We start from the raw sequence: 12,953 nt of genomic DNA, 5'->3' as shown, positions 1-12,953 counted from the left end.
CTTCTCCTATCCCTGGCGAATCACTCTGATGCAAATGGAAGTGCAGGACGTGTGGCTTAAATAAGTAATAGCTCTGTGGCTGTTACTAACAAAAGCCAAGCGCTCTGCTTTCACCACTCAACACCAGGTGGCAGTTGGGAGAGCGTGTGACGTCTATTGCTGCCACTGCTCCTTTGCTGTTGGTCTCTCTGCAGATCAGCACAGCAGCCAGCAAGTCAATAAAATAGCAGAATGGTCATCCAGTTTACACTGTATGGTATTATTTATAGAGGCAGTAATTATGCTCCACTGCACAGATGTGTGTGGGGTGGGTGGGCTGAGAATAATAAAGGTGTAGCCAAGAATATCATGCAATAGAAAGTGTAAATAATTCAAATGAGCAGTCTAGGTATGTTTGCCTCAATTTGGTATTGTCTCGGGAAATTATTATGCCACAGTGAAAGATAATAAACACAGAAAAAAAGTATTTTGGATTTAAACATTTTTATTTCAGTTCAGTTGTACTGTTTATAAAAGAGTCTGCTTTGATACCAACATATATTTGCATGTCTGTGTGAATGTGTGTCACCTCTAATTCTTGGATAAATGTGTGATATGTGCATTTTCATTTGTGAGGTTGTTTTTAGTACCAATGAATGTGTGTCTGAGTATGTGTCTGGTTGTTAGTAAGGCAACATGCAGTCTCGTTTCAGATGGCTTCAAAGGGCAAACACTGTAATGGTTTAAAATACCTGTTTTAGACAGGGGAGCAGACACAGAGGAGGGGCCAGGGCACATTGTTGAGTGACAGGAGGTGTGTCTTGTATGACGGAGCAGTAAAAGCATGACGAATGGGTGGAGAGATTTGTTTCCTCTGAGACCAGATGTATGGGATGTCAAGCAGTGGAGGCTGGTAGGAGGCGCTATAGAAGGATGGGCTCATTGTAATGGCTGGAATGGAATAAATGGAATGACATGAAACCACATTTGACTCCGTTCCATATATTCCATTCCAGTCATTACAATGAGCCCATCCTCCTATAACGGCTCCCACCAGCCACCACTGATGTCAAGGTATTTCACCTGGCGACTACTTGCATCCACTTCTGAGGTAGGCCTACATACTGAATCTGTTGGGCACTTTATCTTTAATCTGATCACATGCAAAAACACCTCAACAGATCTTATTTATTGCCTTTCATTGCAACTAGTGAAATTATAAAGGCCATTGCAAACTCCTGATGTATCCGTTCTCTCTTTGATAACGCTATAATTGCAGGCCCAGGTTTGAGTGGAAAGACAGCTGGAAACACCAGACAGTATCTGTTTATGAGATACATAGTTCCCTGTATGTATTGCAGCCCCATTGAAGGTGTGAGACTGGGTAACGTGATCGGTCATGTGAATACGGGGAGTAAAACAGACAATATGATACTGTTAACCCATAACTCCACTTTCACTCCGACCCTGAACCCCGATCTGTCATAATAAGGGGATGTCAGGCATTAAGACACAAGGGGTTAAATATACACAGGCTTCAAACATATATTAATCAACAAACCTGACTAAAGCATACACTGACATAAGTAAATCTACAGTATAAGTACAGGTGTTACGTTAGCTGACAGCGTGAACACTACCAGTAAGTCTCACATTGCCGAAACTCTTGGGGAGAAAAAATATATATTGTTCTGAGAAGTCATTCTCAACGTTGTGGTGTATATGCGTGTGTGTACTGTATGTGTGGTAAGGTGATCTTGAGTGGGCACAGGGGATGGGGTGGTGAGGATGGTCACAGTGGCAAGGTGGGTAAATGTCGGGGATGAGGTATATGGACGGTAAAGGCATTAGGGTAGGAATGTGTAGAGTGTTTATTGTGTGGTTGAGGGTTGTTTTGGGAGGATCTTTTGGATTTTTTGTTGTTGTTTCCATCGATTCACACAAAGAAAGCATCAGAGAGGAGACGCTGGGGGCAGTAAGGTTCCCCAGGACCCATGAGGTGACGATGGGATACGCAGGACAAGCAGCAGCTCTTCTAAAACAGAAGACGAGGGAGACCGCTGCTAATCACTGAGGTCAGGACCAACACTCCTGAGAGAGAGAAAGAACATTTTAAATATTGTGAGTGAGAGAAGCAGAAGTAACATATTTCTGCTGCAGATGTATTCATCAAAATGGACTTGCCAACATGTGTGTTTTGGCAGAGTAGTGGATTATCTGGCATCTTTGGTGCCACCCTAATTTTCAGTCCCCATGTATTAAGAGGTGTGCTTTCAATATATGAGAACATGTAGTTCCTGCATTAGGATATGGTTGACTGATACCCAGGTGTAAAAAAATCCCCTAGCTCACATCTAACCCCATGCCTCACACCTAACCCCATACCTGTCACTGTATGTCCATTTTGACTCTGTGCGCTGAGGCTTTTTGCCATGGCTCTTAAGTTAAACGCTTTACCTTTACATATTAGTAGATCGCCTGCTGTTATTTGGATACTGCATCAAATGTCACATCAATTTTAGGACTGCCTCAAGCACATCAAATTAACATATCGCTATTTCAAGAGGATATACCACCTTGCTCCCTGACTATACGTAAACACTTGCACATAAATATGACCACACACACCTCCATACAAGTACAAACACACACTCACCTACTGTCCGGCCTGCTCAGCTCCCTGTGAGAAGTCACCCTGAGTGGCACAAACAAAGAAAGCGGATTAGCAAGAGAACTAATATATACATAGTCTCTACTACTACTACTACTTCTGCAGCCACCCATGCTGCTACAGAGGAGAATGGTGATGACAACTTCCTCTGATGTAATCTCCAGCTGAGCATGTGAGTAATGATTTGGAGGAGGGTTAAGCTGGAGAGAAAGAGCGATGTTAGTGTTTTCAAACCACGGTTCTGGTTAATCGACATGCACAGGCATCTCAGACAATGAATTGAGATATCAGGGGCTCAGGCACTCGGGAGAAAAGATCCTTGATAGTTTCCTCAGTTGATTAATGCCCAACAATTACCATGGCAATCATCTGTATTAGGGTAGAAATTATAATTCTGACTCTGATTCTGGCATGGAATTAGGATATTTGTTTGGTGAATGGTGTGGAGTTTGATTGTGATTATTCATGGCAGTAGCATTATTCACCTGATTTGGTTATAGAAATGTTAATATGATGTTATTGCTGTGGGAATAATTATGAGCTCAATCACCAATATAATTATTCCTCTGATTAGAACCGGTGGGTAATAATTCTAGCAAGAAGATGCCGCAATCATGTCCTTACCACATTCTATAACAGTGACGGAAAATGTGATAATGGGGATGATTTGTGCCATATCATAGTATGTCTACGGTTGTTTACTCTGACCTTGCCTCTACTGTACTCTCCTACAAAAGGCTTTTTAGTGCCTTTGAAAATGAACATATAATAGAGCCGGGAGAGAGATGGAGCGATGGGAGATTGAAAAAGGAAGGGGGTTGATTGCCTGCTGCGGTGAGGAGTGATGGAGAGATTGTTAGGGCTGTGGATTTAATTACAGCTGGATCTTGTTTTATATTACAAAGAGCCTGAAAGAAGAAAGGACACACAAATGTGCACACACACACGCACGCCGGCATACGTACACTCACGCATGCCTGCATGTTCACCCACACCCACAAACAAGAACAAAGAACATATTTCAATTGAGTGGAATTAAGTAATGCTATCAATATGCTGTGAACAAACAAAGATGTTGTTCCAGAGTACACTCCATCTGTCCTGCAGCCATAGAGCCCAGCCTGCTGGGTCAGAGGCAGGAGAAGCATGTTAATGTAGCGGAGACACCGCCATCTTTACTGCACTACAAATGACCACAACATACTGGCGGGCAGCTTTTAAATGAACCTTCATTCATTTCATATTTGAAAGGGATCTATACTCTACCTTTTAAATTCATAACATCTTTTCAATGGTCTGTATTCATTGTATGATTTGGGGTGTTCTTGCAATTTTTTTCTCAATGGGGCCGATTCAGATTTAGGAAATGTATTCTTTTCCTACACACTTCTCTTGTATTTGATATTCAGACTCTGCAGGTGTGGCAAACCTTGCGCGCTCTGAATAAATGTCATTCAAATCGCTAAAAACCCATTTGCTGGCCAACAGATCTTCTCATTGAATTTTCATTCAGTAGGGTTTTCAGTACATTTATCTTAAGCCATCCTTTAAATATGATGTACCTTTTTAAATTAGATTTTTTTCGACACTCACTGGAATATATAGAGAGAAAGGGTTCCGAATATTAGAGATCATTGCTGGAAAGCCATCTAAATATATGCATGTTCGTCTTAGTTTCAGCACCAATTGGTAGTTTAAAAAAATACTCATTTTGTAAATTATTTTAGGTTTAGGAAATTATTTTTGAATCAAACAGGTTTGAAGAGCCTTTACTCACGAAAAAAAAAAAGGTGGTTTGATTCTTTCTGAAAATGTCCACATTCAGTTCTTCAACCCATGGTAATGTAGGAAGAATAGTGTACAAATGAAGGTAAACGAAACAATGTAATTAAATGGAATGATAATGCAGGCTATACCAACTGAAGGGAACTAACAGTAAATTGGCAGTTGAATATGCGGTTATTAGGCCTGCAGACGGTCGATACGGATAGTGGTTCATATTTAACATGATAATTAAGACATAGTAATGCCAAAAATAAAAATAAATGACATTTGAGAGTGCCCATCTCTGCAAGGTAGAAGGCCATACAAATTCTGCATAATGGCACAGCGTTTCTTAAACTTTACTGTGGGAAAGTTAATATCCTTCAGTTTTCTGCCACATAACAAGTGTCATTTGTATGTATAATTCCCTTATCCAAACACATTACTCATTGACCTCTTATCAAGTTGTAAATTATAGTGCATATAGAATGGTGATATTTCTATCGGGAAAAAGAAAACAAGGACCCGGCAGGTTCGCTAGACCTTATTCATGGTTTGCTTGTGCGTAAAGATGGTGGAATTAAGTCAAGGTCAGAATAGGGTGTAGCTGTAGACACACTGCATTTATTCCATCTCCACCCCAAACTAATAGCGTTTGAATAGCATGCTATTCTCATGCTTAAATTCAAGGTCAGAAAACGCAGAGATAGAAAAGTGCATGAAAAGGTATTTACGTTCCATATCCCCACGTTTCACGTGGGTTGGAATTCTACCCAGTGTGAACATACACTCGCAGCTTGAGGAAATGTTGACTCATTTGGAGCTGAGCAGTCGCACATCCATCTGTCCTCCTTCAAGCCAACCAGCACCCAAACACCACTGTAGCCTACCAGCCAGCATCCACCTTGACTGCTAATTACTGCATATAAAGTAATGGTGCTTCAATCACAAGGCAATAAAGGCAGCAAGCATCATGCAGTGCATTCATTCATTCGTTTGTTCTACTAAACTCTCCACCACACCCCCCTTCCAAAACAGAACCAGCCACCTCAGTTACAGCTTCTTCCTGTCCCTGTTCCTGTCAGACACCCCAGTTATGGATGGAAAGAGAAGAAACAATACAAGTTACCAACAACACTCACAGACACGAAAGGTCCAAGTAGGCTTTGATCCTTTAACTCAGCATTCCTTATAACTGACAAGACATTTGCACACAAGTCAACTTCGAACAATCAGTGTTTTTGACCAGGATTAGATTGTTGATAGAAGGACATGTTGAAGACTCCTCTCCTGGAATCCCAAGGCTGATCTCAACTCTGTTATAACTAGGGTTGCAAAGGGGAGGGTATAATACTGGAAACTTTTGAAGTTTATCAGTAAACTACCAGAATTTTGGGAACATTCAAGGAATATGACATTTTATCAGATGACATCTAGTGGCCTTTTTGGGTACTTCAGAGCGTTTTGGGTCTTATAAAACCATACCAAACATAACATATCTACTAATTTGAATGTCCCCGGATTTATATTTACTGTTATGTCTAGTCAGGCTGTGGGGTCAAACTGGTGAGAGTTGTGAAAAAAGACAATAGTTAGAAGAGTGCCATTGTTGATTATATGCTTTTCTCATTCATTAGGCTATTTTCTCTTGAACCCTACGGTCTTTCCACTAGAAACACATGGACAATATGGACTCATATGTATAGAACATAAAAAGGAATACTATAAACTAATGCATTCGGTATACGTTATTCAAGTATAATTTCCCAAAGTTACCATACATGACCTGTTAATTACCGATAGCTTTGCAGCCCTTGTTATAACTGTATATGGCTTTAATTCAACCACCTCTAACCGACCAGCCCACAGTTCCCTGTAGAGGAAAGGAGTTTGTCATCTTCACAATATGAAAAGGCAGGATGTGACGCACCTGGTTCACCAATCCGGAGTTCACTGCCACATTCTCCAACCCCTCCACTGTTTGCTGAGACAGCTCATTGGCCCCGGCGACCGTTGCGTCCCCGACAATATTGGCCTGGTCAGTCGTTCTCTGGGCCACTGGGAAAAGGGGACAGGGAGTTGTCATACTCTGTCCTTGGACCAATGTTTCTCCTCAGAATTCGGTATGTGAAAAAACCTGTGTGAGTCTGATCCCTGTATAGTTAGAAATGTAATGCAGTGTATTTTCTGTGGGTAGTGTTGCGCTGACCTGTGTTCACACCTGCTACCATCCCGTCCTTTGTTTTGTTCCCTGTAAAAGAGAGAAACAACCTTCTTAAAAAGAGGTCGATGATTTATGTTTAAATAGCGTTTCTCAAACTCAAAGAGCTTAACATTGGATGGGGGGTAACTCACCCCTTCCACTATCAATGCAGCTTCAAAATCATTTGGTAATATGGAATAGCTCAGTAAGGACACCAATTTTTGTACAATATACTATACACTTCACTACCAATTTATTTGGACAGTGAAGCTAGAATGTTTAATTTGGCTCTATACTCCAGCATTTTGGATTTGAGATGTTTCATATGTTTCATATGAGGAAAGAGTACAGAATGTCACCTTTTATTTTAGGGTATGTTCATACAATACACCAAGTTTAGTATTTGGTCCCATATTCCTAGCACCCAATGACTGCATCAAGCTTGTGACTCTGCAAACTTGTTGGATGCATTTGAAGTTTGTTTTGGTTGTGTTTCAGATGATTTTGTGCCCAATAGAAATTAATGGTAAGTAATGTAAATAAAATAGAATATGTTTCTGGTCACTTCTACATGAATGCTACCATGATTACAGATAATCATGAAGGAATCATGAATAATGATGAGTGAGAAAGTCACAGAGGCACAACGATCATACCTCCAAGACAAGCTAACCGCTCACCATTACCAATAACAGGGGAGGCTAGCATTTTACATCATACCTCCAAGACAAGCTAACCTCTCACCATTACTATAACAGGGGAGGTTAGCATTTTATATCATACCTCCAAGACATGCTAACCTCTCACCATTACCAATAACAGGGGAGGTTAGCATTTTATATCATACCTCCAAGACAAGCTAACCGCTCACCAAGACAACAGGGAGGCTAATTTTACATCATACCTCAAGACAAGCTAACCTCTCACCATTACTATAACAGGGGAGGTTAGCATTTTATATCATACCTCCAAGACATGCTAACCTCTCACCATTACCAATAACAGGGGAGGTTAGCATTTTATATCATACCTCCAAGACATGCTAACCTCTCACCATTACCAATAACAGGGAGGTTATTTTATATCATACCTCCAAGACATGCTAACCTCTCACGATTACCAATAACAGGGGAGGTTAGCATTTTATATCATACCTCAAAGACATGCTAACCTCTCACCATTACCAATAACAGGGGAGGTTAGCATTTTATATCATACCTCCAAGACATGCTAACCTCTCACCATTACCAATAACAGGGGAGGTTAGCATTTTATATCATACCTCCAAGACATGCTAACCTCTCACCATTACCAATAACAGGGGAGGTTAGCATTTTATATCATACCTCCAAGACATGCTAACCTCTCACCATTACCAATAACAGGGGAGGTTATAGCATTTTCTGGCGTATGATATTTATGCCTCTGTAATTTTCTTACTCATCATTCTTCATATAAACAAACTGTAAAGGAATCCAACAAGTTTGTAGAGTCACAAGCTTGATGTAATCATTGCGTGCTAGGAATTAATACACATACGTTCATTTGTACAAATACTTAAAACACTTTCAAATGGAGGGGAAATGGGGATACCAAGTCAGTTGTACAGATGAATGCCTTCAACTGTAATGTGTCTTCCATATTTAATCCAACCCCCTTGAATCAGAGAGGTGCGGGAGGCAGCCATAATCGACATCCACATCTTCGGCGCCCGGGGAACAGTGGGTTAACTTCCTTGCTCGGACTATATACACAAAAAAATGCTTTCATTTCTAAATAACAAACATGTATGAAAATAGCCTCAAAGAAAAGGGGACATTCTGTACTGCCGACTCATGAAACATTTGATCGCAAATCCAAAATGAGTACAGAGCGAAATTAAAAGTTTTACCTTAACATTTACATTACATTTAAGTCATTTAGCAGACGCTCTTATCCAGAGCGACTTACAAATTGGACTGTCCAAATCAATATGTAGAGAAGTGTACAAGCCCGATCAACATCTACAGGCTTCCCTAACACTTCAATACTTAATGATTTGGGCACAGAAACAGTCTCCCTCTCTCATGGTTATTTTATAGGGCCATATCCTTGGTGTCTGTTTAAAGATCAATGGGTTCTGCTCAGCTGGTCCAGTACTGTCTGTTCTCTCCCATTCTCTCTGGGCCCTTTGGAGCTCAGCCCATCTCTGCCTCACAAAGAGTCCTTGAGGGAAGAAAAGGTCAGTCATTCCACCAGACACAGAACTGTATGGGTCGAGTCCTGCTGGCCAGCCAAACCCACTCAACGTCCTCAAAACAACTGGCATGGAGCATTGGAGTGGGTTTCCCCCTCCCTCCCACTCAAATCACCAACACAATAAGCCTTGCTCTGTTCTCCCTTCTGACCCTTTGAGCTGGGAGACGTGTTTGAAAGTCCCTCCCAGTCCCCGCACAAAAACACATTTCTCTTGTCAAGCGTGTCATTGTTATTGTACTCCCTACACGACAATGGGCTAATTTAGTACTGGGGATGTAGAAATTGCCATGGGCTAAAGTCCTCCTGTCCTATGTAGAACACAGACAGACACAAGAGCCAGGCTATTGTATTGTCAATGCTGTAATCAATACAGAGGAGGTAATATCGCCAAGCAACTGTCGACACTGTAACGTGGTCAGTTTTTGTGAGGAATCGAACAATCTGTGGTTACAAATACTTCCCCTGCAGCTAAGATGGTAGATACTGATACTATAATTACATGACTACACACACACAAAACACAATGTTAGAGTGATTACGAGCGAAGATAACTGAAATACAGCACCTCATTGTCTCGTAAGAACGTGATAGCATCTTTGATTTTGTATGTAGTAATCTCTGCACCCAGAACCAGATTTCACATGGACGCTGGCAAGCCAATTGTTTAGTCTGTCACGAGAGAGATATTTAGCATCACATGAACGCCTCTCTGCACAACAATGATGTGTTTAGGGTGTTCATTTGAGGTGGGTTCCATTGCATCTCTCTCTGATTAATTTACACTGTCGTAGTCTAGAGTTTCCTCACATCCTGCTATGATAAGATGACACTTCTGTCAGAGACCGAAGAGGAAGCGAGACCAGAGGGAGGGAGAACAAAATGGCTAAGTGAATGTGGTGCTGAATGGAGAGCGGCACAATCCAGACATAATGGGATGATTACGTGTGCATATATACAAAGGTAACTCTGACCTCTCTCCCTCCCTCCCCTCCTCACACTCACCATCCTGTAGCACTAGGCCTCGTGACTGTCTACCACCCACCCAGGAGCAGCTGAGCAGACAGACAGACAGACACACACACACACAGACACACACAGACAGACAGACAGACAGACAGACAGACAGACAGACACAGACAGACAGACAGACAGACAGACAGACAGACAGACAGACAGACAGACAGACAGACAGACAGACAGACAGACAGACAGACAGACAGACAGACACACACACACACACACACACACACAGACAGACAGACAGACAGACAGACAGACAGACAGACAGACAGACAGACAGACAGACAGACAGACAGACAGACAGACAGACAGACAGACAGACAGACAGACAGACAGACAGACAGACAGACAGACAGACAGACAGACAGACAGACAGACAGACAGAAAGGATTAGCACTCAGTGTAGATCGAGGCAGCAGATCAGGGACAGGGGGGGGATTTGAGACGGTTCTCCTCTTTAAAAAAAAATCCTAATCCATTCTCTCTCATACCGTAGATGACTCAGACAGTAAAGTGCTTGATGCCTGGTGGGCCTTTGCTGTGTGTCAGTACGCTCAGCACGCTTCACTGCTCCGACCGCACTCTCAGGGCACTCCCTCTTTTCTTAGTCCCGCAGCTAGCTCCCCTGGTAGGGCACTGGGCTCTCTCTATGGCTGTCTGTCTGCATATCTGCTTGCCATTCCGGAGTAGAATGCTGCCACTCTTTTAGCCGTCACTCCAATCTCTGCCACCCCCACCTCCTTCACCCCACCACCACCCCACAGTCCACTTATCAGTGCTATCTGTCTGTCAGGATCGCTCACTGAGAAGAGGTGCAGGCAGTGAAGGAGAGCCACTGTCTCAAGACTGACAGTTGTTTGATCATAGAAAGGCAGATCTGACTGTCCCAGCCACAGTAAGTCCAGTGATGAATTTGGATGGGTATATAGGGCTTCACACTGACAGGGATGGGGGGGATTGGTACGCTGCATTGGCTTTCAGACGAAGAGGAGAGAACGACAAAGATTTTAAAAAGGAGACAAAAATGAAGCTGATGATAAGATATGACTGAGCAGTAATGTTAGAGGTCAGGTGATCTCTTTACAGCGCTGTGAAGATCAATAAACCAGTGAAATGTGATGGGCCCTGCCCTCTGTGGCTGAATGGCTCCACGAGGTCCTTCAGCAGAACAGGGTGGATCCCCTGTGGTGGGGATGATTTTTGGATTAATGGATAAGGATTATCCCACAGCCTCGTCCTCTGTCTCTGCTTATTGACAGCCAATGAATGAGAAACTGTAATTATTGGAATCTGAGAGTACGCCACCCATTCATTCATTGTCTTGTTACCTCATTCTCATGATCTCTTTTTCTTTTCTCTCTCTCTCCCTTTCTCTTCTCCCCTCCTTTTACCGGAAATTAAACCAGGAATCAGATGACTCTCAAATGTTTCATTCATTTGTTTATCGTTGCCCTCTTTCTCTCCTTCCCTCTCTTCCCTTTCCTCTTCTCCAGGTTGTCATCGCTGTAACAGAGACAGTGACAGTCATGTTTCAGCATTCTGTATGAATCTGTGTATGATTCAGTGTTGTAATGTGTCAGTGTTCTCTCGATGTCTCAGTGTTCTGTATGTGTTAGTGGTGCTCAGGGCTGTTGAACTGGCCTGTGCCGAGTTGGGTGGGGTTGGGCTGACGGGGGGTTCTGACCATGGGGCGAGCTGCATTAGTCACGCTCCGAGACGCCCATGATAAATCTCACTGCTGCAGCGGACAGACAGGCATGTGGGTGGGTGGCATAGCAGATTCAGAGACTCCTCCCTCTCACCCCGGTAGCACCATATTGTACTATCACACATACAACCTAACAAGCACATACACACCCATCTAAATATTTGAACACACACACATCTATTCAGCTTGATAACACTGAGCAATATTATAGTACAATCACCTCCCCCTGCTCTAAAATGTGTGTGTGTCACATGTAGAGAGATAGGAGATTGCATTTAATTTATATGACCATCAATATTATTGACAATATTTTGTTGGCCAATATCCACTACATAATGAATAGAATACCTCAGTACTGCTTAACCAGACTTTTTCCTCTTAAATTAGAACATCTTGTGCCTGAGGCATGTGCAAATAAATAAATATCTTCCTTCCTTTCTGCCCCTTTTATCTGCTCTTCTCCATTCTCTTTGCCCCTCTCCTTCGGTCCTTTGTCATATTTCTCTTTTTCCTTGTTCAAAATTCCCTCCAGCTTTCTACAGTATCTATGTTTCCATCACGAGTAAGATTTAGCACATGCACTGCCTGGATGTGGATCCCATTTTATTCAAACATCGCAGACAGACCAGTGCACTCACCCATCAAAAAACAAGCACAGCAGGCAAGCGTCACAGGATCAAAACGGAAACCAGATTATCCCACAGAAAAAAACTGTGATGTACTATTTTCAGCTAACCACCTCGGTCTATCCTCCACACCCTTCACCATCATCACCACTCCTGTACTCACCCACATACATGACTCCCTCCTTAGTTTTGGCAGCTGCCTCCTCCACCCCTGCCTTGGTCTTCTCCGCTGCTGCCACGACGCCCTCCTTGGCAATTGAGAATCCTTTCTTCAGTGCATCCATGCTGGTCTGCTGTTATGGGGCTGTGTCTTTTAGCTGGCTCTGGCTGCGTCTTGGAGCTGGTAGATTAGGCTGCTCGGTGTGCCTGTCGGTGTGTGTGAGCGTGCCTGCGAGTGTGTATCTCTGCGTGTTGGGTGTGCGAGCGTACGTGCATGAGCTGCTCTTATGAGAGAGCGGGGCTGGACTGATCTGTACTGCTGAGGCAGATTGGAACACCCTCAACAAGGAGAGCAGCTGAGCGAATGAGAGGGAGAGAGGTGGGGGGGGGGGGGGTGGAGAGGCTGGGAGAGAGAGATGGGAGAGAAGAAGTAGAAAAAGGGAGAGCAAGTGGGTGAGGAGCAGAAAGGCAGAGATGGATTCCACAAGATACTGCTGCATTTCTCAGTTATGCTACCTACCCCCATTTCTTCTGCTATCGTGCACACAGAGGCAAATACAAATAGGATTAGTGGATTATTCAAGA

General features: G+C 42.9%; 1 protein-coding gene across 2 annotated transcripts; it reads right to left on the bottom strand.

Annotated features, from left to right (window-relative positions):
* Positions 1-466: 466 nt before the first annotated feature.
* On the bottom strand, positions 467-12,712 carry LOC115135200 (synuclein-like). Of its 2 annotated transcripts, XM_029669630.2 has the most exons (6): positions 12,373-12,712; positions 6,624-6,665; positions 6,345-6,472; positions 5,463-5,492; positions 2,636-2,674; positions 467-2,070 (listed from the first exon to the last, which is right to left on the bottom strand). In XM_029669630.2, the coding sequence occupies exons 1-5, from the start codon at positions 12,491-12,493 to the stop codon at positions 2,636-2,638; spliced, it is 360 nt and encodes a 119-aa protein (XP_029525490.1). In that variant the 5' UTR covers positions 12,494-12,712; the 3' UTR covers positions 467-2,070. The 2 variants fall into 2 exon arrangements, with proteins under 2 accessions (XP_029525490.1, XP_029525491.1); XM_029669631.2 differs by lacking the exon at positions 5,463-5,492 and having other exon boundaries at positions 12,373-12,706.
* Positions 12,713-12,953: the final 241 nt, after the last annotated feature.

This window comes from Oncorhynchus nerka, linkage group LG10 (genome assembly GCF_034236695.1).
Source record: "Oncorhynchus nerka isolate Pitt River linkage group LG10, Oner_Uvic_2.0, whole genome shotgun sequence".
NCBI lineage: Eukaryota > Metazoa > Chordata > Actinopteri > Salmoniformes > Salmonidae > Oncorhynchus > Oncorhynchus nerka.
This window is presented reverse-complemented; position numbering and strand designations above follow the sequence as displayed.

Coding starts and splice junctions, on each gene's coding strand:
- LOC115135200 (XM_029669630.2), bottom strand. CDS start 12,493: ATGGATGCACTGAAGAAAGGATTCTCAATTGCCAAGGAGGGCGTCGTG. Junction 6,473..6,623: donor GGTAGCAGGTGTGAACACAG/GTCAGCGCAACA, acceptor CCCTTTTCCCAG/TGGCCCAGAGAACGACTGAC. Junction 2,675..5,462: donor AGGAAGAAGCTGTAACTGAG/GTGGCTGGTTCT, acceptor TGTGCCACTCAG/GGTGACTTCTCACAGGGAGC.